The sequence below is a fragment of the Prosopis cineraria genome, unplaced genomic scaffold (genome assembly GCF_029017545.1).
Source record: "Prosopis cineraria cultivar Desert tree isolate PC_DT_omini unplaced genomic scaffold, ASM2901754v1 PC3, whole genome shotgun sequence".
In the NCBI taxonomy this organism is placed as follows: domain Eukaryota; kingdom Viridiplantae; phylum Streptophyta; class Magnoliopsida; order Fabales; family Fabaceae; genus Prosopis; species Prosopis cineraria.
Genome location: NW_026555334.1, coordinates 14,236,636 through 14,262,116, shown reverse-complemented (window position 1 = coordinate 14,262,116; position 25,481 = coordinate 14,236,636). Strand labels below are relative to the sequence as shown.

Sequence of the window (25,481 nt, the reverse complement as noted above, 5' to 3'; positions counted from 1 at the left end):
ACTCCAAATTATACATTAAATTTTGAAAAATTGCCATCTAAGGATCGAAAAATTAACATTAGTCAAGGATTAATTGATTTTAAAATTACATTTTAATTCCTTAATCTTTGACTGATGTTAATTTTTAAAGTTTAAAGTTTAAACTATCTCTCTAATTAAAAAAAAAACAAAACAAAAGAAACTCTCACCATCGTCAATCATCAAACCACCGTCAATGGCAGGGTTGCCGAAACCCCTATTGTCTGCAAGGTTGCCTGCAGCTAGTAATTGAAACTCCAACGACATATTTATTCAAGGAATAATTGTTTAGGTGGCTAAGAGAGTGTTTGATTTTATAACCCTTGGTTATCTAAAAAGCTTAATGGCCGACCACTAAGCCTTTTATTTATATATAGTAAATAATATATATATATATATATATATATATAAACCAATCTTCTAACCACTTCCACGTCATAACATAACGAGATATTGTTAATTTCTAAACGGCACTTGTTATTTTACAATTGTTACTTATTAATCTGACATGAACAATTACAAATTAAGAACTTTAAAATTTCATGCATTTTACTTATTAAAAGTCCAAATGTATTGTTATTAATTATGAATAGGTTGTTGTCAAAACCTAAACAGATATTTGTTAATGAATGATTAACACATATAACTAATTCTTTCCTATCAATTTTTCTAACTTGTTAAAACCAGAATAGATTATTGTTAATTTTAAATGAATTGTTGTAAAAATTTAAATATACATTTGTTAATAAAAGACTAACGTGTACAATTAAACACATTTTATCTATTTTTCTAATTTGTAAACTCGAATGAACTGTTGTTAATTAGAATAAATTATTATCAAAACCCAAATAGATAGTTATAGTTGATGATTAAAAGTATAAGTCTAATAGACTGTTGCTTTTCTAGGTTGTTAAATTCTAAATAGACTGTTGTTAATTTATAATGCGTTGTTGTCAAAACCTGAATAAATATTTATCAATGAAAAACTAATACATCCAATTATGCCAATCCTATATGCTAATCTAGCTTTTTAAAATTCGAATGGACTGCTGTTAATTTAGAATGAGTTATTATCAAAATTCGAATAGATACTTGTTAATAAAAAACTAACATATACAATTATACTTATCCTATATACTTTTCTTACGTGTTAAAGCCAAAATGGATTGCTGCTAATTTAGAATTGCTTGTTTTTTATACACTGATTCCATTAGGACTATGTTTTTAATCATCAGTATCAAGTATTCATTCGAGTTTTGACAACAATTCATTCTAAATTAACAACAGTTTATTCGAGTTTTAACAAGCTGAAAAAACATATAAGATTGGTATAATTGTATGTGTTAGTCTTTTATCAACAAATATCCATTCAAGTTTTGACAACAACTCATTCTAAATTAATAACAGTTCATTTGGGATTTAACAAGCTAGAAAAACATATAGGATTGGCATAAATGTATATGTTAGTCTTTCATCAATAAGTATTTATTCAGATTTTTATAACAACTCTTTTTAAATTAACAACAGTTCATTCTGGATTTAACAATATAGAAAAGCAACAGTTCATTAGACTTGTACTTTTAATCATCAACTATAAGTATCTATTTGGGTTTTGATAACAATTCATTCTAAATTAATAATAGTCCTTTCAAACTTTAACAAGTTAGGAAAACAGATAAGATGTGCTTAATTGTATGTATTAGTCCTTAATCAACAAATGTACATTTAAATTTTCACAACAATTTATTTGAAATTAACAATAATATATTTTGGTTTTAACAAGTTAGAAAAACTGATAGAAAAGGCTTAATTGTACGTGTTAGTCATTCATTAATAAGTATCTGTTCAGGTTTTGACAACAACCCATTCATGATTAATAACAATACATTCAAATTTTTAACAAGTAAAATGTAAGAAGTTTTAAAACTCTCAATTTGTAATTGTCCATATTAGATTAACATGTAATATTTGTAAAACAACAAGTGACATTCAAAAATTAACACCACCTTATTATATTATGATATAAAAGTGGTTAGAAATTTAATTTACCACTTTTTTTTTGGCTATATATTTTTAGATGGCCAAGAGTCATGGGATCAAACCCTCCCTTAGCCACCTAAACAATTATTTCTTTAATAAATATGTTACCAGCGTTGGAGCTCTGTTGACCGATCGTTAGTGACCTCATTGTTAATGGCAGTCCGACAGATGATGACGGCGATGATATGGGTTTTCTTTTCTTTTTTGTTTTTTAACTTAACAGCAATTTCATCATTTTGCTTACAAAGTTAATATGAAAGAAGGACCAGAGAGGACAAGCAAATACCAAATTATTTGATTCTTGTGTGAAATAAATTTGACATAAAGATCTTTAGATGCTATTTTTCCTTAAATTTTTGTCGAAAGATTCTTCAAGTAAAAAAAAAATTATAATAAGCATATTGCACAATTGAATTGTTTAAGATTAACTTTTGTACTATATATTTGAAGCTCCTGTTTAAAGAATAAAGAATATAGTTTTGAATGTTCACTTGTTGTTTAGAGTGTACTATATGTTTATGGTTAAGGATATAAGAGGCTTTTGGAGTTTACTAAACAAAAGCAAGAGTGGATTTCGTACCGAATAACTAAATTAATCAAATGAATAACTTCAACATTGATTACTCTCTGGAATTTCAATTTTTTAACATCTCTTTTTCTTTTTTTTCCTGGACAATATTACATATGAATATCTCAGTGACTCATGACAGAAAAGAAAAACTAACCAACTACAGAAAAACACCTTATCTTCGCTAACCCCTACCATCGCATTGCATCACATTACTTTAAATTTCTTGTTCCTTTGTTGGTCGAAAAACCTTCCCAGATTCCTCGGATTTAGAATATCTGCTGGCATTTCTAATGTCTAAGGTTCCAATCTTTCATTTCTGGAAGTCAAAAAAATTTCAACTAATTCCTCGAATGATATCAGACAACCCAAATCCGACTTGTCTAGCTAAGCATCGATGTCACGGACAAGATATAATCTAAGAGATCCATGAAATGAAATATGCAATACTGTTTCTAACTGTCTGTGCTGCTTGTGCTTTCTAAGAAGGTTCCATTTGTTCCAATGGAATTAACGCAGGAGCTGCTGCTAGCACTTGAATCTGAATCTTGATTACACAATCTTCCTGAGGAGCTCATCAAACCAGGCTTGTTAGAATCACTAGACATGTCCATGGAAGAAGCTACGATTTCTGCTGGAAAATTGAGTAAGGCCTTCGCACCTCTCATTCTAAAAGCCGCTCGATCGTAAGCCATGGCGGCTTCCTCGGCGGTTTCGAACGTACCCAGCCACACGCGTGCTCCGTGCCTGGCAGAGTCGCGGATCTCCGCCGCGTACTTCCCCCACGGCCTCCGCCTCACGCCTCTGTAATGCTTCTTTCCGACGGTCCTGGATGGCTCGAGCACGTTCCGTACGGAGGTTTGTTGCCTTTGCTGGATGAATGTGGCGGCGTCGGCGGTGGCGGAGGAGGATGAGGAGGTGGCGGCGGCGGCGGCGGCGGCGGTGTGAAGAGTATTGGCCTCGTGGAGGACTTGGTATATGACCATGTCTTGTGAGTCGTTCTCGTTGAAAGGAAGGTCTGTCTGGGATGACAAAACCATGATTGATCGGTGTTACCTCGGAATGAATTTCGTAGGTTTTGCTGCTTCCCCTGTCTCTGAACTTGTCTCTGTTTTGTGGGAACGCAGGGTTTGAAGAAGCTGAAGATTATGCGGAAGTGGTTCTGGACTTCTATTTATCTTTGAAATTAAGTGGCTACTGGTGGGGCCATTAGAATATTTTGCGCGAAGGAAGGTGATGGGAAATCTCCTCTGAAAATAAATTATTTTATTTTATTTTTTCTGGGCGAGCAGGCTAACTTTATTATCTCCGCAATACCACTGATTTTCCTTGATATTACAAAACTTGACACTGTCTCCTCGGATGCAACAATTCATGCGATGCCACGGCAAATGAGAAATGGTAACTCTAAAGAGAGTTGAGTGGAGTTTCAAGGACATGAAAACAAATGCCTAACTAAAATAATATTGTGAATATTAAGTAATATTTAACTTATATTAAGTACTATATTTACATGGATTGATCAATCTAATTGAATAAATTATAATAAACTGAAATATTTAATTTGAATACACCTAGAGAGACGTTCAAACCCACAAACTACATATGTTATCAGTGATGGTATTTAAATTGATAGGGACATTTTGATCGTTATATTTTATGATATATAATTCAAATAGACTTTACCCTAGCAAATGTTTGTCTTGCCAACGGTATGTATTCCAAGTGAATTGCTCTCTCTGCAACTAGTATATTCATTCTCTTTTTTTAATAAATTAAAGTTTAAATAAGTTCGATCTCGAAAATTCACAAATAAGGTCATGAGAGCCCATAGACAAATAAGACAATTGCATATAAAAAAAAAAAAAGAACACTGATCATTATATACCTTTTTTGCTACAATTTTTTTTTATAATTCTGAATCCAACCAAAGCATTAAAGCATACACCATTGAGCATGGGCCTTGTGTTTTCCTTTCTGCACTACTCACCATAATGTTTATTTATTTATTTTTTTAATCCAAACTTTATTTTTTAAGATATAAAATACTAAGTATTTAATTTTTTTTATTTCTAATAATAAAAAATGTCAAATAGAAAGTATGAATTTGGTTAAGAGAGTGAATGTTAGAATTTCTTAATTACAAAACTTTATTATTTGATTTTGCAATTCAAAAGGCTAAAAAAATAATATAAGGTTCAGTGAATAATTATATGTTAGACCTTTTTACTCAATTCGTCTTAAGCTTCAAAATTTCTTAATTTGACCTACTTATAAGAATTAGGATATGCCTTTAGGCTCAAAGAGCCCTTACAAAGGTATTTTTCAAATCGCCCGCCAATAAGATTGTTATATCAACAATGAAATTTGATCCATAACTTTATAAATTATGAGTCAAATTCTTATTAATTTGGCCAACTTTTATTAGTAACCACTATATCCACTCTAAGTTGAAGTTTGTATGGACAACAACTTGTTTTAATTATTGTAATTTATTTCAATATTATTTTCTTCACTATTTGCATTTAGATCTTTCAACACACGTCAACAAAATCATTTATACATTGCATAATGATGTAATTAATGGCAAAACAATTGTAACATCTATCCATGGCATAAGAAAATCTCATCATAATAAAATGCGAGAAAAAATGTTGTGAATGTGAGCATGCAAAATGAACACAGCTTGCATTCAATTATTCCCATAATGTCATTATGGGAATAATGGGGAAAGGACAAAATCTTAAGCTTGACGGTTCACGTTTGGGACAATAATATGTACGATTGATATTTTGGGGCTGTATTATAGACCCATAATAAGAGTGAAAGATGATTTCAAATTAAAAAAAAATACAATAAATGAGAGGTAATATAACAGATAATTGCTACTAACTCTTCTATTTTATTTATAAGTTACTTTCAACATGTTTCGCCAGTTCAAAAAAAAATCTTAAAATTTATTAACTCTATCTTAAAATTTAATAAATTCTCAACCTTTCCCCTATTAAATATACACAATTTAATAACATACTTTCTCTCTCTAATATTTAATGGAGGGTAAAAAATTTTATGATAAAAATTTAATGACGTGATTTATAAATAGAATCAAAAAAATTCTTTTTTCTCTATCCTATAAATAGAACAAGAGGGAGTATTTATCTTATATTTAAGATTAAGTATAATGCTAAAATATTTTTTTAAGAAACATTTAGGTCTTTGCCAACTCAAAAAAAGAAAAATCTAAATACTCATTGAAGACAGGGTCGCATGAAGGAGCTATGAGACCTAAAGCAAAATTATTTAAGAAACTTAATATATTATTGCTTATACATATTCATATCACTTTTCTATTTTTTGAGCTATAAGATCAAATATTAAATTATTTAAGAGGTCTATTGGTTAATAAAAAAATTAATGATGAGTTATATAGGATAAACACAAATAATAATTTCTTAATAAAAATATATTAACATTAATGCTTAATGAAAGAAATAACAATCGATTATATAAAGTATAAGTAAATTTTTTTTTAGGCCTAATGTGACAGCCTTATTGGCCTAGTGCCACAAACAGCCTTGAATGAAGATTAAGGTGTCCAAATAACAGGTGCCCCGTGTTTTATATATCGTGCTTAGGGGTTAATAAAGTATATAGAAAAGGACTCCAATAATGTTTTTAGGGGCCATGTGTGAGTTATTAAAGTTGGATTACCTGTGATGGATCAAATAATTGCTTTAAATATGGAATGTATGATCATTTGATCAGAGATGACACTATACGTAAAAACAAAAAACAATTTGGTATTAACAGCATTTTCTCCAATTCTGAACTGGAAAGAACTTAAAAAGGACACATATGTATAGTGTGATTAATGATGTCTGAATCTGACGTGCCTTTTTTATTTTCAACAATAATTGAGCGTCTAATCTTAGCTGGAAGTCCAAATTAACAACCATGGCGATTAACAGAAATTAGAATATATATTTCAGGTAAAAAAAAAAAAATCCCACCTTGCAATTGGCATAATTTACTAGATTTTCCATTGATAGCCATATATTGATATATAAGAGTTTGATAACTATTTTAAAACAAGTTAATTGAAATTGAAATATTAATTTTAAAAAAAAATTATATTTTTTAATTATACTCTTATTAAATATTTTATATAAATATCTTAATGATAATGATAATTGAAATTTTGATAGATCATTTTTTTCCAAAAAGAATATTATGGAGAGGAGGTATTAGATACACTTGCATAGCTCTAAATCTGAAAAATTAATCATATTTTTTATGATGTGTAAAAAGTATATTTTCCAATACACGTTATAGTTTATAATTTACATTGATATTAACTAATGATCAGTCGATTTTAATAATTTTTATCTATCAAAATATAATTTTGTTCACATTACTCAGCTACATATGCATGCGAGTACAGCTAAGAAGAATACAATTTCTTGGATATTCACTTATTTAAGTCTACAATAGCACATATATTCTTAACATGATTTCAAAGTACTCACAAATCTTGATTTATATTGAAACCCTTGCAGTGCACGGATGATGATTAATTAAAATAAATTAGCAATTTCAAATAAAATATTTATAGTAAATAGTTCCACATTAGACATATAAAAGTAATCAAACCAAATTTGCCAAGGAATATAATAGTTCAAACAAACCATACATGGACATAATTTAAATTAAAATTAAAATTATTTAAAAGAAATAAAATATTTTCAATGAATATATATATATTTTGAATTTTTTATATTTAATGTTTTATATATCAATAAATTGTAATGATGTCAATAATTAAGAAATTCATGAGTATAAAAAAGGAATGAATTACAAATCTATGCTACATGTTGGATGTGTAAGAAATAAAATTCCATTTATTTTAAGTCTGGTTTAATAGGATATTTTTGGAAGGTATAATTGAATTTACTCCTTTTTTTTTATGTTAATTAATTAGCAAATTAACGAATCAAATCAAAAGAGAGATTCAAATGTAACTGATCGGGGTTAATCCTGTAATTAGGAAGATATACAGGGGCGAATGCATAGGAGCAGTGATTACATACAGCTCTTAGCAACTACTCATGACGATGACGTCATCCAAGCAATCACGCGACCGCCACGCTGCAAGCTTTTGGGTAGGGTGACGTAAGGGCTTTGGGGATGGATGGAGAAAATATGGATTAGTGTTAATAATAATATTGACATTTGAAATTGACAGGTCATTCATCATCGTGGGTTTCTATTAAAACCGGCAATTTTTTGAGCCGGAGGGTCCCACCAGGTACTATAATTAATTGAAGTCCTTCGTCGCTCGTCGGTCTTCCTTCTTACTTGTCAACTTTTTAATTAAAAAAGGTTTTAGAGTGTTTTTTTTTTAAAAAAAAAAATTATATTGTACCCGCTATTGATATCTCATTAAGAATTTTATGTGATCAATAGGAATACATTTCATCAAACTTATTTGTTTCTATGAATATATTTCGAAAGAAAGTTGATCATAATGTATTAATAGTAATAATGCTGCTACCGGCAGTTTTCGGTATAAAAAAAGCTGAGCAAATTTGTTTGGTCAAAGGAAAACTAGTTTTTAAAGTTTCACCTATTTATGATTTGATCTCTGCATTTTAATTAGTATTAACTTGATTATTCTAATTTCAAAATATTAAAAAATTAATCTTGGTGCTTTAAATACCTAATAGACGTCTAATAAAAGTTCACCCAAGATAGGGTATTCTTTTGTCGACCATTACTTCTCAAGTTAATGCTATGATCTTGATATTGAATTTATTTGATGTTTTGGAAAAATAAAACTGTGTATTTGATGTGTATTTGAAGGGTTAAACAATAATTTAGCTCCTAAATTATTAGATTCATAAGTGTTTAGAATACTAAACTCGTTTTTGGTGCACAATTATCCTTCAATTTTTGAAAATAGCATAATATTATTTTTTTCACTAACAAAATTTAACTCTAACTGTTAGTTAATTAGAAAATAATTAAAAAAATTTTACTCTTTTTTTGTAATTTTTAATTATTATCTGTAATTTTTGGATTTTTTTTATCCTTTTGTATAATTTTTAAGATCATTTTTTTGATCAATTAACAATTAAAATTAACTTTTATTAACTGTAGAAATAAAATTACACAATTTTTAAAATTTAAAAAGAATATTATATTAAAATTGAGTTTAAAATCACAAACACTCTCTGATCTATAAATTAAGAAAGTCAAATTTCCTTTAACCCATTTTTGTATGTATCCAAAACATGAGAATAAATATTTATTTGATATTTTAAAATTATAGATACTGAATTAATACCAATTAAAATATAAGAACAATAAAATTTTAACAACTAAAAGTTGTGTTCTTTCCAGTGTATTTTTAAAAAAATTATCAACTCCTACCAACATGAATTAATGCAGCTTTCTTACTTTCTTTGTTTTTAAGTAGGTGTTTGAAAATTCAATTTAGTGAACAAATCTACCATTTTTTTATTTTAATATTTGAGATTCTCAATGTTATGTGCTTCATACATACATAAATACATTAACCCGACATAACCAACCAACTAATTAACAATACATTAGACATAATACAAGCAAGCGTCACCAAGTTTGGTTCAATGTAATGCACTGAAAAGGATGTCTTTTTCAGTATACCACAAATGGCTCATAAAGATTGATTTTTTTTTTAAAGAAAAATTACATTATATATGGACCCAAATAAGTTTCGTGATTGAAAGAATATTCATAGAATTAATGGCAGAGTGTTTGATTATTTTTTTTTTGGACAATGATATTATTTATCAATGAAAAAAGACACTTTTATGGAGAACCAAAAAAAAAAATCAAAATTTACATTTTTGTGAGAGATGAAATCTATCATTTAGATTTTTTTTTTTAATTTAAGGGTGCAAACCATCTTTATTAATTCGACAGACTTAGGGTGGCATGCTAAAAAAGGGTTTTATTTATTGAAAAAGAAATGAATTAAAAAAGACCAGTCGCATGGTTTGACAATTTGACCAAGGAAATTCAGAGGAACTTTTAACCCCATATTTGCATTTGTGGGCTTCGTGGAAATGAGCCTACACTTGTGTTTTCTTTTTCTTTTTTACTTTTAAAAGAATTGACAATGACAAATTTGGTGGCCTTAAACTTCCTTTTTAAAACACCCCCTGAATCAATAATTTAAACTTCCACCAACTTTGACGATAAGTACAAGTTCAACTCTTAATTGTGGAGCTATTTGCCCATACAAGTTTATAAAATTCTCTATTTAAAATATAATAAATATATGGTTGAATTTAATGGTTCTGCAAAGAGGGGATCCAAATTAGTCTTAGCTAGTAGTAATACATTTAGGTTTTTAAAACATTGCGGCTGATTAAAAAAAAAAAAGAGTTATAATTGAAAAATGAGTGAAGGAGACAATATAAAAACTTGAACTTAAAATGATCTTTTATAGAATATCCATCACATCTCTCTGTTTTTTTTCAAAAAAAAATATACCTACTTAGAATTATATAAAACTTATATAAAAAAAACGCACACACCCTTTAGCGTAATTTAATTTTCAAGTAGTTGTACTAGCTAAAATACTTGTTTTTATTAAGCTAATCATGTATTTTTTTTTCTAACTCAAAAAACTAAATGGATGGAACTTTGGCAATAAAATATAAAATTAGATTCAATTTAAGATATTTTCGTGCTTCAGGATTATATATATATATATATATCTATAATAGCATTTCAACTTTTGATCCCAATTTTGTTTTTTGTTATTAGTCTTTTTCGGAGCATAGATGTCATGATAATTATTAATCACTAATTAGGCACGCTTGCTTATGTAATACTAGTCCCTTTGATCCTAAATACAAGATCTTTTTAACTAATTCATGCCATATAAATAGTTAAGTTCATTATTTCTATTTAATATATATATATATATATATATATATGTTATTTGTATATATTAAGTTGATTATTTGTATTTAATATACTCCTGTGATTTTATTTATATAATAAAAAAGTTTTATTTTGGTTCCATTTATAAAACATATCAATGATTACTATATTTATTTTTACCTTTTTGTCATGCAGTGAACATTATTAAATATTAAAGTATTTCATTTTTGAAATACATATATTTATTATTTAATAGAAGTAAATTTAAAAATTTGTTGAATCTTTAGACAAAATTAATGAGATTTTTTTTATATTAGTAAAACATATTAAAAATTACTTATAAATAAGATCAGAAATTGAGTATAGAGAATTTATAACACATTATTTAAAAATATTAAATAAAAAATTTATCTTTAAACCATAAGTTTAAGAACATCTAAAACCTTAAACTCATTTTTTATATAATGTTTTCCTTTAACATCTCAAAACAATACAATATTATTTCTATTATTAATAAATATTAACTTTGATAACTAGTTGATAAAAAAATATGGAAAAGAACCAAGAAAATTATAAAAAATTTATTAATTTTCTTATAAACATTTTTTGGGGTAATTTTTTATCATTTTCTATAATTTTTAGATCTTTTTTTTAATTTTTATGTTGTATCATTTTGAAATATTAAAGGAAACATTATACTCTCTCCGTTAAAAAATATAAAATATTTTTTTGAGAAGTTAGATATTAAAAAATGTGAGGCATTTTTAATATTTTAAGGTGTAATTATTATCTTTATTTTAAAAGTGCTCATATTGATAGTAATTTTATATTTATTATAGGGTGTTTAATAGGGATAAATATTAAAAAATAAGGTTAGTTTGAAAGTAGATAACTACTTTATTGAGGTGAGATTTGATTAAAAATACTTTATATTTTTAAATGGAGGGAGTATTAACAATAAATGTAGAAGTCCATACACTCTTGAATCTTTGAGATCTAATTTTCATTTAACTCTATTTAAAATGTCTCAGTAAATATGGGTTGCATATAAAAAAAAAATTAACACGAGACAAAAGGAAACGAAATTTTATATTATAACCAAACAAAAATGCTCAAGCGAATTTGGGATGGGAGGGAGAAATAGTTTGAAAAAAGCACGTATGCCATAATCGAGTGGTTGTAACATCATTAATTATAACCCATATGGGCGGATATATACATGCACTTGATGAATTGAATCGTTTTATCAAAAAAAAAAAAAAAAGGATGCATGAATTGAACGGCCAACCAAAGGCGCAGACATTTTGACCCTTTTAGGGTCAAAAGTCAAAGTTTGAAAACCAATTAAAAGCTATTTCAAAGGAAGACTAGAAGTTTGATTCTACTTTAGTTCCCACCTGATCAATTTATATAATTAACAATAATTTGTCAGCAAATTTCATTTCATCGTCGGGTTGAGCTGTAATTAAAACGTGCATCATTCAACTCTATATAAACCCCTTAAATGAAGAAGCTTCTTGAATCTTGATCTCATATGCATGTCATGATATAGAGAGACTGAGTGGTAGGGCAGTCGCAATTCAAAGTTTTGACTCAGTGGCCGAGAAAGTGAACAACACCCAATATCTTAAATTTATTGCAACAGTCTTGTTATCCTCACCAGAAATCAAAAGCCCAACAAAAAAAAATCCTTTTAAATTGTTTTTTTTAACTTTTTAAAAATGAAGATGGTGTACTGTCATAAATAAAAATTAACTTAAACCATTAATTAATCAAAAAATGATAAAGAAAATAAACTTCAAAAAATGATCAAAAAATTTTTGGTTCTTTTTTTTATCTTTTAAAATCCTTATATGTAATTTTTGAGTTTTTTTTATTATAATTTTCTGTTTTCTGTAGTTTTGAAGTTTTTTTATCATTTTTTAATCAATTAACTGTTAAAATTAACTGTTATTAATGGTAAGGACCATATTACACAATTTTAAAAGTTAAAGGAATAATGTACATATTGAATGAGTTTATGATCTATGATACTATTGAACCTAAAATTCATGGAGTTATTTGCTCATTTAGCATATATAGAATTTAAGAAATATATATAATATATAGATAATTAGTGTTCTTTTTTTGTGTATTTTTATTTTATTAAATAAAAAACTAGTCCACGCCTCGGCAACCAGAATAACATGGAATTTGAAAAATTAATATAATATATGGTTATTGATATGAGAATTTTATTAGTATATAATATGTAAGTATCTTTATAAATATTTTTTGAACTTAAAAGCATACCTTAACATTAGCGGGATTTTATGATTCAATTCAACTAAACTTTATTTTTATAAAAAAAAATTAAAAATAACTTGTTTATATATAAAATTATAATCCTATTATATTTTGATGTGGGCATTAAAATACCCAAAATTTACAGTTAAATTAAATAGAAGTCCACAGTTTTTCAACATTCATGCAGTACTCTTATGCATACAATTTGTGTTTTGGGTCAAACATAAGTTCTTGTGACCGGATAAGGAACCCGCAAATTATTATATGCGAACCCAGGAATTGAAAAAAAAAACAAACAAAAAACAAACGAAGAAAAAATAAATGCAATAGCACACACAAACCCACCCACCATTGTCAACGTCAAAACACGCAAACCATTTTTATTTTCATACTAGCGGGCCTCCTCGTTAAAATAGTCATTTTTTATTTTTTTTATTTGATAAAACAAATCACTTCATCGCCTTCGGTCTCGTAACGTCACACGCACACATATAAAAGTTTCACATGAATACAAGGAAAAAACATAATTTTAAATTTCTATAAGTTATTCGATTTTTTTTTTATAAATTTTTATATTTTTTAAATATTTTAAGTTTTTATATTTTTATTTTTTAATATTCTAAATCCTTAAATGAAAATATTATAGGGACTAAAAATATTAAAAAAAGTGTAAAATTTATAATAAAAATTGAAAAAATATAGAAATTCAAAGTTATACTTTTCCTTTGAATAATTCAAAAATTTCTCATTTTTAATCAACAGGCATTGATTTATGTTTTTTTAAAATAATCAAATTAGTTTATTTATACTGATGAAAACAAATATGGCAATGCGTCTATTTCAATTTTTGAAAATTCCGTTTCTCACATTCGGTAATTAATTAATATATCACTATATATTTAATATATAATGATATATTAATTACATTAATATATATTTAAGCGAGAATTACATTAAAATTCCCACAACTTATTGTCAATGCAGTTTAGTTCAGTTATCAATGAACCTTGTGATAATTAATTTTCATATGTAAGACCTGATTGTAATTATTCCAATATCTAATGTATTAATTCTTTCTTCTCGAGAACTTCATTAATGGATAATATATAGTCCTTATTTTTGAGTAACTCTCAATATGTTTTACTGAAATTAATTAAAATCTTAAAACTTATTAAATATGTTTAAAAATTTAATAAGTTTTGACTTTGACTGTATTGCATATCAATGCTTTGATAACATATTTTCTCTAACTAAATTTTATGGAGGTAAAAAGTAAAATTTGTTATAAATAAATTAATTGCATGGTGTATAAATATGACAAAAAAATCATTTATTTTCTTCCTTACATACAAGACATGAGGGATGTTAATGACTAGTTATCTCAATGACAATATCACTTCTCTCATTTGTAAGAGTTCTCGCATTTGAACTCTACATTAACATGTTTGTGTGCATGCATGCTTCTTTTTTTTGGAGAAGAGCTAGACTAAAGGTAAAATTTTTAACTTTTGCTCAGAAAAAAAGTAGTAAATTTTTTTGAAAAATAGAATCAGACATGAGGCAGGAAGTAGCTCTATCAATGATTTGGGTCAAATCCTCTAAAGTTGAGATTGGTGAATTTGTGTGAAGTTTTCTTTTTTTCTTTTTAGTATTTTTATTCATTTTATTATTTTTTATAAAATATAAAATATTCCTTTCCTTTTTGAAAGAGGAAAACTTTACATAAATTCATTAATATTAACTTCAGAGGATTTCAATCCAATGATTTGAGCCATGAACCTGCCCTAATTTTGGTGTAAGATTACACATGGAAAGGAAAAATTCATTACTGATAGCAACCAATTAAAAGCATATTTAATGACAAAATTGCATTTACATTCCAAACTGAAGGGTCACAAATGCCCTTTCCAGAACGAGGCATCAAAAAATCATTTTCGGGTGATTTTTTTTTCCCCCCTTCAAATTGGTGGCCTTACTGGTTAAAGTCCTGATATAGGTATTTATTGCTTTTTTATTTGCCAAAATAGTCCTACCGGCAACCACCACCTTAGTTTGGAAATTAAAAAAAATTCAATTAATGAGAGTTGGATCGAATAAAAAGGCTAAGCCTTCACAACAGGTGAAAGAAAGTTTTTATATTGTGGAAAGAAATGCACACATTTAGTGTATAATAATACTTTAGACGTGATTAAATATGATAGCTTTTATTACGAAGATCCACGTGGATGAAAAAAAGAAGAAGAAAGAAAATCATGTCTGATTCTTCAATCTTTAATACATAAGAAGTTAAGTACCTACAAGAACTACAACACTTGGGGACATCCATAGCCAAGGTTTTTTTTTTTTTTGGGCTAACCACCCATAACTAATTTTATGGGCCCAAACTAATTCACACATGATATATATCACAATTAACATCTTGACTTCTCTGCATCAAATCACACTTAATTTTACTGTTTAATTTCATCATAGCGTATTGGTTAAAAAGCAAATGTCTAGCTTTTCATCATCCTTTCCCTCCCTTCTCACACACTTAACCAACTAACACCATACCTACTTTCTCTTGTTAGCCTCTCTGTTATTGTCCTTGCACTTGAAGAAAACACAAGCTTTACACGTTAGTGCCATCATTAGAGGAAACACTTGCTGGCTTGTTAAGACTTAAGACTCTCCTTCCACTTCTTTCACATCCAAATATTTCAGAGCATTTTAGTATTCTAACTCTCCATTAAGTACACTGCAATTTTTTTCTCATTCAGGATCATAAGAGAGGAAGAAGAAGATAAGACAATGATCACTACCAGATTTATCAAGTGTGTAACAGTTGGAGATGGAGCTGTGGGGAAAACCTGCATGCTCATATCCTACACCAGCAATACCTTCCCAACAGTATGTTTCCCTATTTTTGTGTGTCTCAATATGCAAGTGAATCAGATTTGAAACTTGAAAGAGCCAGTAATGAAGCTGATTAGTGGTTTTTATTTATTGGTAGGATTACGTTCCAACGGTGTTTGATAACTTCAGTGCTAATGTAATGGTAGATGGTAGTTCTGTGAATCTTGGCTTATGGGACACTGCAGGTGGGTTTCTGAGATGGTCTGAAAATTGGATGAATTCTATTACATGATGGTGAATGGTGATTGTTAAAGTTTATGGATTTTACAGGGCAAGAAGATTACAACAGGCTAAGGCCTTTGAGTTACAGAGGAGCTGATCTGTTTTTACTGTGTTTCTCTCTCACAAGCAAAGCCAGTTATGAGAACATTTCCAAGAAGGTTTTTTTTCATTCCCTTTCCTTTTCGCCTTCCTTCTCTCTATTTACAAGTCTATAACCACTTCTTCTGTAAAATAATTATGTTTCTTCTCAGATTACTATCACCAACTTTTACTTTTACTGTCTTTGATGGTATTGTTGGATTCTTTGACTGACAGTGGATACCTGAGCTGCAACATTATGCTCCAAATGTGCCTGTTGTGCTAGTTGGAACAAAACTAGGTAAGATGGTTTCACCAAAGAAGCAATAGTAATTATACAGTGATGATATTGTTCTGTTTCACCTCCCAGCAGAACAAAACATTTCCCCCATATGCATTAAATATCACATAAGAATTTCAAAAAGTCTTGGTCCAAAAGTACAGACATTGAAATACCTCATATTTGGGATTCTATAAGCCAATACTTTGTCACAAAAAGTGTAGACATGGAATATATACATAAAAGAACTAACAAGGTAAAATTAATAGCTGGTGATATCCAGTAATTAAGAATAATAGCACTATGTTTAGTACAGTGCAAACACAATTTTTCTTTCTGAATTATCCCAGTTATACCCCATGGCAGAAACAGAGGAAGTGAAGGACAAAACCTATACCCGATCGAAATCTTGTAACACTTTCTTCAACTCATTGCCTTAAAACTTGTACTGATTTTCCTTCTACTTTTGCCCATAGATTTGCGAGATGACAAGCAATATCTGAAGGATCATCCAGAAGCCACTCCAATAACCACTGCCCAGGCATGTGACATCTCCAAAACTTCCATTCATATATATATATATATATAATATAAAATCTCTGAGAGTTCTTCTGGATTCAAAATGGCTGGTATGAACAGGGTGAAGAACTCAAGAAACTGATAGGGGCAGTAACATATATAGAATGCAGCTCCAAAACGCAACAGGTAAAGGCATCTTAAAAACACAGTGCATTCAACTTGTAAAGAAGAGTGTTGCTTTATTCTTTCTTATACTCCTGGTTTCAGAACGTGAAGAAGTTTTTGATGCTGCAATCAAGGTCGCTTTGAGGCCATTAAAGCCAAAGCGGAAACAACCCAAGAGAAGGACGTGCTCATTCTTGTTTCAGCTTTTTTGACTCTCCCATAAAACAAATTTGAAACCCTATCGTTTATCAATGGTAGTGATTCTAAATATACAACAAAAAAAAAAAAAAAATTCTTGTGATTTTGAATATTTGCCCGAGGAAGGAATTCGTCTCAATAATGATTAGTCCTCCTTAGTTAAATTAAACTGTTATCCTGCAGTTTCCTAGCAGCTTGTATTTCTCTTGTTCTGTACTTGGAAGTTCTCTTTTTGCAAACTCGTCTCATGAATCTACCTAAGATCAAGATTAGATACTTATATTTTCTTAAATTTTCCACTTGCATCTTTTAAGGAGACGGCAAAATTTGCAGTGGGAATATAAAAGTTACACCATCTCTCATGAAATGCCCAAGAAAATAGTCATTGCGCGCGCGCCACACACACACACACATGTATGGGGGAGTCACGTGCACCAAAATTAAGCATTCAATATATTGCATGTTGAATATTAATTGCAGGCACATTAGCATTTAGTGAAAGCGCAACTTAAGCTGCATCACCCATGTCCATCTCATGCTGCTTTAGATTCTCACCAAACTCAATATTTATTGATATCATGTGCAAACTAAATCAAACTAACACTGAGGCGGTAGTCCAGGAAGAGAGAGAGAGAGAGAGGAGGGAGGGAGGGAGGGAGGGAGAAGCTAGCAAGCAGCAACATAAGAATGAGAGAGTTGAAGAGATTAATGTTGGCGTCATTTTTGGTGCAGACAAAACGGTAGGAACAGAAAAAGGAATGAGAATCAGAAAAGAAAAGATTAAAAGAAAGGTTATGGAAACAATAAATGTAAACGTGGGCATGAGCAAAGCAGAGGATGGGGCTGTAGAGTAGAAAGGAAGAGACCAATAATGTCGCAGAGGGGGAAATGAATCGAAAGGAATGGGTTAGTCGTACGGAAGGGACTGATTTATTCGGCTTCATGATAATGACCCAAGCCCAATATTTGCACTTTACTGTGAACTTGTGAACTGTGTAGTGTGTGAAAGTACTAAGGAATTATGGGCAAAGGGCCAAAAGCAGAAGTCGAAGAGCAAGTTTGGACTTGTTCTCAGGAAGGCCTACTTCAGTTTCTAAACTTGTTTGATGCGATTTTAGTCCCACTTCTGTCTCGTTTCCTGTCTGTCTCCCCCTAAACACAGATCAGAGAACGTCATATGTCAAAATCTGTAGATATGCTATTCATTAATGCTTTTGATTCCCAATCTTTTGACTCAGTTTACCATCTTCATGTATTAAGCCCCCCCCCCCAACTCTCTCTCTCTCACACGCACAGCGCGTGTTGTTTGACATCAACATCACACAACATGCACTTTGCGACACGCATGAATGTGTCAAGGGGAAAAAGAAAAGACAAAACAAAGCTACTTGTCTGGCTTATGTTAAGCATGAGACAAATTATGACTAATTATAACCAATAAGGTGGAAACAAAATGGAGGTGATGGCCATGGGATGGGCTAAATATGGTTCCGATTATTCCATCCAAAAAGCAGAAGGAATGTTATTGGGTGGCCAAGGGGAAAAGACAATTGGCCCCCTGAGGATGATGAAAAGATGAAAATGATATGAAAAGACAAATTTTCTCCTTAATGTCAACCTAGATGTATGCGTTTGTTTTAATATAATTATCAAATACAAGCATTATAGTGTGATTCTAAATAGGAAGTTTCATTTTCTTATCTCTTACGTATTAAAATTTTCTTGTCTTTAATACCTTATTTATTGAGGTATTTTTCGATTTTTTGAATTAGATTTTAATAATTAAATTTTAAGAGTATTTCTAAAAAAATCATCACAAATTCTCTGCATATGTTAATTTCAAATATCTAATAACTTACTATTTTTTTAGTGTAAGAATTATATCATTACCCAAAAGCGTTACAAAAGAGAGTCACTTGTAATTTATTAAAAAAAAAAATACTAGGTTGATTAATTATATATACAAAGCAAAATGCCAAAACAAAAAATCACTACAAATTAGTTAAAAAGATTTTATGTACTCAGAATAGGAGGCAGTAGTTTTTATTTGGTTTGGGAATACTATGATCATTTGTCACTATATATCTTCTTTATTTTTATCTTATTAACTATTACCATTATCAAATGAAAAATTCTTGTTCTTTTCACCATCATATCGAATGAAATCTTAATCAAGATACATATACACCAATGTATTCAGGCAGAGTGAAGGGTTTGTATGTGGGGGTTAAAGTCCAAAATACATTAACTTGAGGCGTATCTAGACTCGTTGACGCGCGCGTGTCAGAACTATACTTGGATTGATTGAGATTGGATAGAGATAGAGAATTAATTCATCGGTGGTGTTATGAAATTCTGCAAAAGCTTAAATTAATAGAGTTACAAATCAATAAAGATCCCTCGAGTCAATCCAAAACTCAAAATAACTCAGTCTCATGCAATTACTAACTCTCCTACCCATTTCCAATCAAACCTTATAAATCCCCGTTCTTCTCTTCTTGACTTTGAAACCATCCTTATTTATTCTTCATCAACAATCTCCTCCATTAGAATAATCTCTCTCTTCCCGCCTCTTCCCCCACCATTAATACACCTACGAGCTAAGCAAAGCCAGCAACACGAGAATCTGGAAGTTAAAAAGAAAAGAGACAAACTCATCAGAAACCCACCCTCTTCTGAAAAAAGCTTCTCCTTCCATTTTTATTACAGCTTTCTCTGCCATCTCTCTGAAGCCAAGATTCCTAATTCAGTCCCCAGCATATTTCCCTTTCCTTGCTCTATTTGCTTCTCGTCCTGAGGCAATTCCCTTCTACTTTTTAATTTACAGTAACCTGCTTTTCCCTCGATATCTATTAATGCAAAGGTAATTGAAAAGGAAGAGCAGGGAATGGGTAGCATTGGTACTTTTTTCTTGTCTCCGTTCTCCTTTTCATTTAATTATATATCTCTTTCCTGTTTCTGATTTTTCACTTGCTTAAATTATAGGTGACTTCTTAAATAACTGATAAAATAGATCAAGGACAACAGCCAGAGGTGGATAAGTCAAGAGTGAGTATATATATCTAAGAGATTATGTTGGAAGTTATTAGCTAGCCTTGAGGAACAAAAGGCAAGCTATTCCTGATACAGATTAGGTTCTCTCTTTGGGTTAAATATTCAGACCTCAGTTCGGTGATCGTCTTCAACAATCATGGCTTCTTCTAATAACTCTAACAGACACTGGCCAAGCATGTTCAAGTCCAAGCCTTGCAACTCCCTCCACCACCATCAATGGAAGCACGACAGCTTCAAATCCTCCTCTTTAATCTCACTTCAATCAAGCTGCCACAGAACCACTTACACATCAGGTTTGTAATCAAGTTTAACACTGTTAATATTTAATATATGATAATTGATAAGCTTCCAAATTAATTTAACTTACATGTATGTACACATTTGGGTCTGTAGTAGGAGTTGAAGAGGAGAGGAGTGCAGAGCCAAAGCCGAGATGGAACCCAAAACCAGAGCAGATTCGTATACTGGAAGCCATCTTCAACTCAGGGATGGTGAACCCTCCAAGAGATGAGATTAGGAAGATCAGAGCCCAACTTCAAGAGTATGGCCAAGTCGGTGATGCCAATGTTCTTACTACTGGTTCCAGAACCGTAAATCCAGATCCAAGCACAAGCTTCGTCACCTCCAAAACCAAAACTTTTCTGATAACGCCCATCAAAAACCCAAAACCTTTCCAATCCCTCTGATCCCAAGGAAATCATAATACCATCCACAAAGGGATTAGTGTCTAATAATATCAATTCCTTCTCTAACGTCCCTTCATGTTGTAGTTCCCATTTCTTCTGATCCGCCGCCCAGCCTTTCTTCTTTCCTTTGCAGCTGCAAAGTGGAGGAGTTCTGGCTAATGCTATTCCTGTTCCTAATACTACACAAGGGTTTTGCCTTTCTGAACTATCAGGTGTGGCTCAACCTGAAGGTCCTCGTGATCATGCTCAGCAAATCAATGTTGGGTCTTGCACTAGTCTTCTGCTGAACGAAATCATGATCCATTCACCTTCCAAGACTGACCAAGAGAAGGTTATGCAGATCCCACAAACACTTCCGGCCACTCACACTACTGTCCCAACACCCATCTCGCGCAGATTCAAGGTCTTTCATTTAGTTTGTTTGCTTGTGTTGGTATGAACGTGTGCATGGTTAGGTTATTTTGATGACTAATGGAACGATCTGGTTTGGGGTGTGAGGCAGGGACGGAAGAGGGCCCACCTGGAGGTACGATGAAATCCACGGTGTTCATTAACGACGTCGCATTTGAAGTGGGTATGGGACCCCTCAACTTGCGGGAGCCTTGGCGTGGAGGCCGGATGATGCCGTGCTCATCCACGCCTCCGGTCAGCCGGTGCTAGTCGACGAATGGGGCATCACTGTCCAGCCTCTCCAGCACGGCGCATTTTATTATCTGGTGCGCACGTTATTGTGAAACTCCTTTTCTTGTTATATTTGGCTGTCTCATAAGTTAAGGGCTGTTGAAATTTTCTTTTTTGCGTTTCTTCATTCTCTCACCTTGCAGATTTGGAAGGAAGAAATATTTGGAGGAGAAAATGGGATTTAATTAGATGTGGTGTTCTCTCTCTTCCTGTCCTATACGAACTGTGTTCGATCTCGATCTTTTTGTACGTACGTGTCCCTGTGTGTTAGGGTTTGAGACTTTGAGTTGCTCTATGGGGATGACAATAATGACCAGTGAAGATGCAGTATTACCTTGCTACTAGAAAACCAAAGCAGTGTGTATTTTTCTTTAAAAAAAAAAGTATAACAAAATCTCTTCCAATATAATTAAATATCATAAGATTTATTGATAATTAGTTATCAATAACCTGAGATATTTAATTTTATGTATTGTGAGAACTTCAACTTAATCATTCTAAAATGATATGTACGTGTATGTGTTGGGAAAAAAACATTTGCTTTAAATATGTAAGGTATAATTTTCTCATTTTCTGCCTGGTTTGGGGTTGCAGCTTGCTATATATAATATTCATTTGAAGTCAGTACTATTCATTGATATTTCATATTTGTCTTGTAGTATGATGCCAGCTCTGGGCTTTTTTTGACCTGATTGCCAACCCTAGGTTGCTTTCTGCCATAACGTTGCAGACATGTAAAGCTTATGTGGCATCGATCCGTATTTATATCTACCGGATGCGAATTTTATGCGCGGAAAATAATAAAGTACCTGACTATAGTAACTGCAAGTACTAAGAAAAATTAAAAAAAACGAACCATCCAAATATCCAGTTATAAATCTTCCGAGTATTTGAGTATAGATTCAACCATAAGATATCCAGGGCACATTAAAAAAACAGCTGCCATATGTTTTGATTTAATTGAAACCTTTTAGACATAATATCCTTTAATCCAAACTAGCGTGTACGGATGTGGATTTCTGTATGGAGAAGAAACCCCACTCACTGTAAGTCATTTAATAATGAAAGCCCATGTTGTCTGTGAGAATAATCATGTCGAAGCGTGGCTTTACTGCTTCTCGTTGACCCCTAGAAGGTGACATATACACATATTCACTGCACATAAAAGTGTGGTCTGTATGTATAGGTGATGGCTGGTCAAAAAAAAAAAAAAAGGGTATATATAGGTGACGAATTAGACGATGGAGTATATATTATATTACAGTGGATAACGTGTTGTTCGATGACAACAGTTTTTGCGTTCGGATTGACGCGTCTGGTCGACTTGACTCGGCGAGAGCGATTGATTTGGATAGATGAAGCAGAGTTTTCTGACTATCTGACTTATATCTTCTTATATGATCTTCTCTGCTTGAACTATCAACCACACGCACGCACGCATGTTGAATTACTCATTTTACATGTTTCGCTTTTGGTGTAGGTAAAGGAACAGTCACCTTCATGTTCTTTTGTTGGGTTTCTTGGTATTGGCGATTATTGTAATATGTTCACAAAAGTGACCATATCATGCTCATCATTAACTAATTATCCAAACATCTTCACTATTATAATCTTATTGCTCCATTCTTATTTATAAATTATTTGTAATATATTTTATTATAATAAAAAAATTTAAAATTTATTAATTATGCCTAAAAATTTAATAAATTTTTTATAATTATTTCTATTAACATTATCAATATCAATATAAAAAAATAAAAGTATGTAAAATTTTAAATATATTTCTATACAATAAATTTAAAAAGTAATACCACGTTATTTTTTCTCTCTCATTAAGGGTGATTTTAAAAATATATTTTAAATATTATTTAAAAGATATAATTGTGACTTATAAATGAAATTAAATAAACTTTCTAAAACATGTTTTATAAATAAAACTAGAGAAAATATTTTTAAATAATATATTTTAATATATTTTAAAAAAATTTGTGAAAAAATTAATTAATATAACTTATATATATAAAAAGATTTTTTTCTCTATCATATAAATAGAAATAAAGGAATTATTTTTTTTATTTCATCCTACTTTTTAATAGGTCCAAGACTAATAATGTGTGGATTTTTTATTAACACGATTTCAAATATCACTAATTATATAATACATCTCCCACACTATAGAATGGAAACCAGAACCATGTGGGTTGACCCATGAACCGACCTCTCCGTCGTTCAAGTTTCTAGCTAATTTAGTCTATCTAGCAATGACCTAGATTAACCCGGCCACCTCAGGGCGACTCAACGGGCATGTTGGATTTTGGGTCACTTTTGTTTTTGCCAAAACCTCCAAAAAAAACTCTAAAAACTCTTTTTTGGGCAGTTTTTTAATTTTTTTAACTTAACTTTAAAAATTAAAAAAAAGACTAAAAAATAATTTAGAAATGAATTCAATCTTTAAGTCTTGGCCTTTGAATAATAGAGGGTCCTCTGAGTCTTGAATCCCTATTGGATGAAATCATGGATGCTCTATCAATTCTTGAGATGAATTCTAAAGGTTTAAATTTACTATCACGTTTCTAATACAAGTATATAATATTATAATTCTGTCAATTTTTTCACACATTCATTAGTATTAATTCTTGTTTGTTGTAGGTAATGAACATATGAATGTTTCGTAGCCCCCATTGCTTGATAATTGCTAATGGTTTTAGTTTTTTCTCATTCAACTCCTAATGCTTCAGTGCCTAGAGATTTGAATGAAGTTAATAATGAATTTGGTGTTGGTAATTATTAGTTTTAGAATTTTTAATTATTGAAGGGTTGTAATTGTAAGGAAGAATATTAAGAATGTTGTATTCTATTATTATTAGACTTTTGAATAGTTGTATTTCTATAATTATTTTGTATTTCTACCTTGTATTAGATATTAATCTTGGATTTGGTTGAATTTTTCATAATTAATGTCTTTTTATTTAAATAGTGTTCTTTTAATCATGATAGGTTTGCCTTTTGAGTTGCCCTAAGTTTAACTTCGATTGAACTATTAACTATGACCTGGTGGCTCGATCGATTTAGTGATCAATTCAATCCAATTTTTAGTACCTTGCTTTTTGGGTGACAAACCATCCATTTTTGATACTAGCTAGTGAGTACTAACCACTTATATTTTAAGTCGAGTGGAGTTTTAATAGGAAGGAAGCTTTCCTAATTAAAGCAATTTTTTTCCAAAGATATTTGTTTCTTACCAAATAATATATATAAAAAAGCTTCTTCATTCAAAATATTACCAAATAATATAGTAAAAAAATACTTCTTCCGTCAAAAAAAGAAAGTACTTTTTGAGGAGTTGAATGTTAAAAATGTAAGATATTTTAGTCTTTCGATTAATCATTGTCTTTCTTCAAAATTGCCCCTTTGATAATGACTTATATTTATTGTAGGTGTTTAATAGGGTAAATATGAAAGATACGGTTAGTTGAAAAATAAGTAACTATTTATAAGGGTAAATCAGTTAAAAATACCTTATATTTTTGAATGGAAGGAGTAAGGATTAATCGAGCATAAGCACTCCACACTTTTAAATACTATATTCGAATCTTGTTAAAAAAAAATATGCTAGGATATAGTATTTTTTTTATTTAAGTATTATTTGTATTTAAGGTGAATAATACTTAAATCTATGTATACCTCCATTAACACTGGATACCAAAGTTAATTAAAAAAGTAGCAATCTTATTAATGAGTAATAAGATACACACACAAGGAACTCATCATAATTTTGTAAATTGGATTCCTTAACTTATGTATTTATTGATTGAAATAGAAAGTATGACACAGCACGTGAATCCCGTTTGTTTGGTGT

General features: G+C 30.4%; 2 protein-coding genes and 1 pseudogene across 3 annotated transcripts; 2 read left to right on the top strand and 1 right to left on the bottom strand.

Moving 5' to 3' along the window:
- Nucleotides 1–2,642: 2,642 nt before the first annotated feature.
- LOC129307152 (pathogenesis-related genes transcriptional activator PTI5-like) lies at nucleotides 2,643–3,759 on the bottom strand. 2 transcript variants are annotated; one of them, XM_054948034.1, is made up of 2 exons: nucleotides 3,288–3,759; nucleotides 2,643–3,191 (listed from the first exon to the last, which is right to left on the bottom strand). In XM_054948034.1, the coding sequence occupies exons 1-2, from the start codon at nucleotides 3,664–3,666 to the stop codon at nucleotides 3,082–3,084; spliced, it is 489 nt and encodes a 162-aa protein (XP_054804009.1). In that variant the 5' UTR covers nucleotides 3,667–3,759; the 3' UTR covers nucleotides 2,643–3,081. The 2 variants fall into 2 exon arrangements, with proteins under 2 accessions (XP_054804009.1, XP_054804008.1); XM_054948033.1 differs by having other exon boundaries at nucleotides 2,643–3,759.
- An 11,723-nt stretch (nucleotides 3,760–15,482) lies between these two features.
- Nucleotides 15,483–17,444, top strand: LOC129306104 (rac-like GTP-binding protein RAC13). Its single transcript, XM_054946465.1, has 6 exons — nucleotides 15,483–15,733; nucleotides 15,837–15,924; nucleotides 16,010–16,119; nucleotides 16,277–16,340; nucleotides 16,796–16,860; nucleotides 16,959–17,444. The coding sequence occupies exons 1-6, from the start codon at nucleotides 15,635–15,637 to the stop codon at nucleotides 17,037–17,039; spliced, it is 507 nt and encodes a 168-aa protein (XP_054802440.1). The 5' UTR covers nucleotides 15,483–15,634; the 3' UTR covers nucleotides 17,040–17,444.
- A 2,947-nt stretch (nucleotides 17,445–20,391) lies between these two features.
- LOC129305413 (WUSCHEL-related homeobox 6-like) lies at nucleotides 20,392–21,476 on the top strand (annotated as a pseudogene).
- The last annotated feature ends 4,005 nt before the right edge of the window (nucleotides 21,477–25,481 follow it).

Bases quoted from the DNA above. Each gene is read 5' to 3' on its own strand.
- LOC129306104 (XM_054946465.1), top strand. From the start codon at position 15,635: ATGATCACTACCAGATTTATCAAGTGTGTAACAGTTGGAGATGGAGCT. The intron at 16,341-16,795 runs GTAAGATGGTTT...TTTTGCCCATAG, and splicing joins GCTAGTTGGAACAAAACTAG to ATTTGCGAGATGACAAGCAA. The intron at 16,861-16,958 runs GCATGTGACATC...TGGTATGAACAG, and splicing joins CTCCAATAACCACTGCCCAG to GGTGAAGAACTCAAGAAACT.
- LOC129307152 (XM_054948033.1), bottom strand. From the start codon at position 3,666: ATGGTTTTGTCATCCCAGACAGACCTTCCTTTCAACGAGAACGACTCA.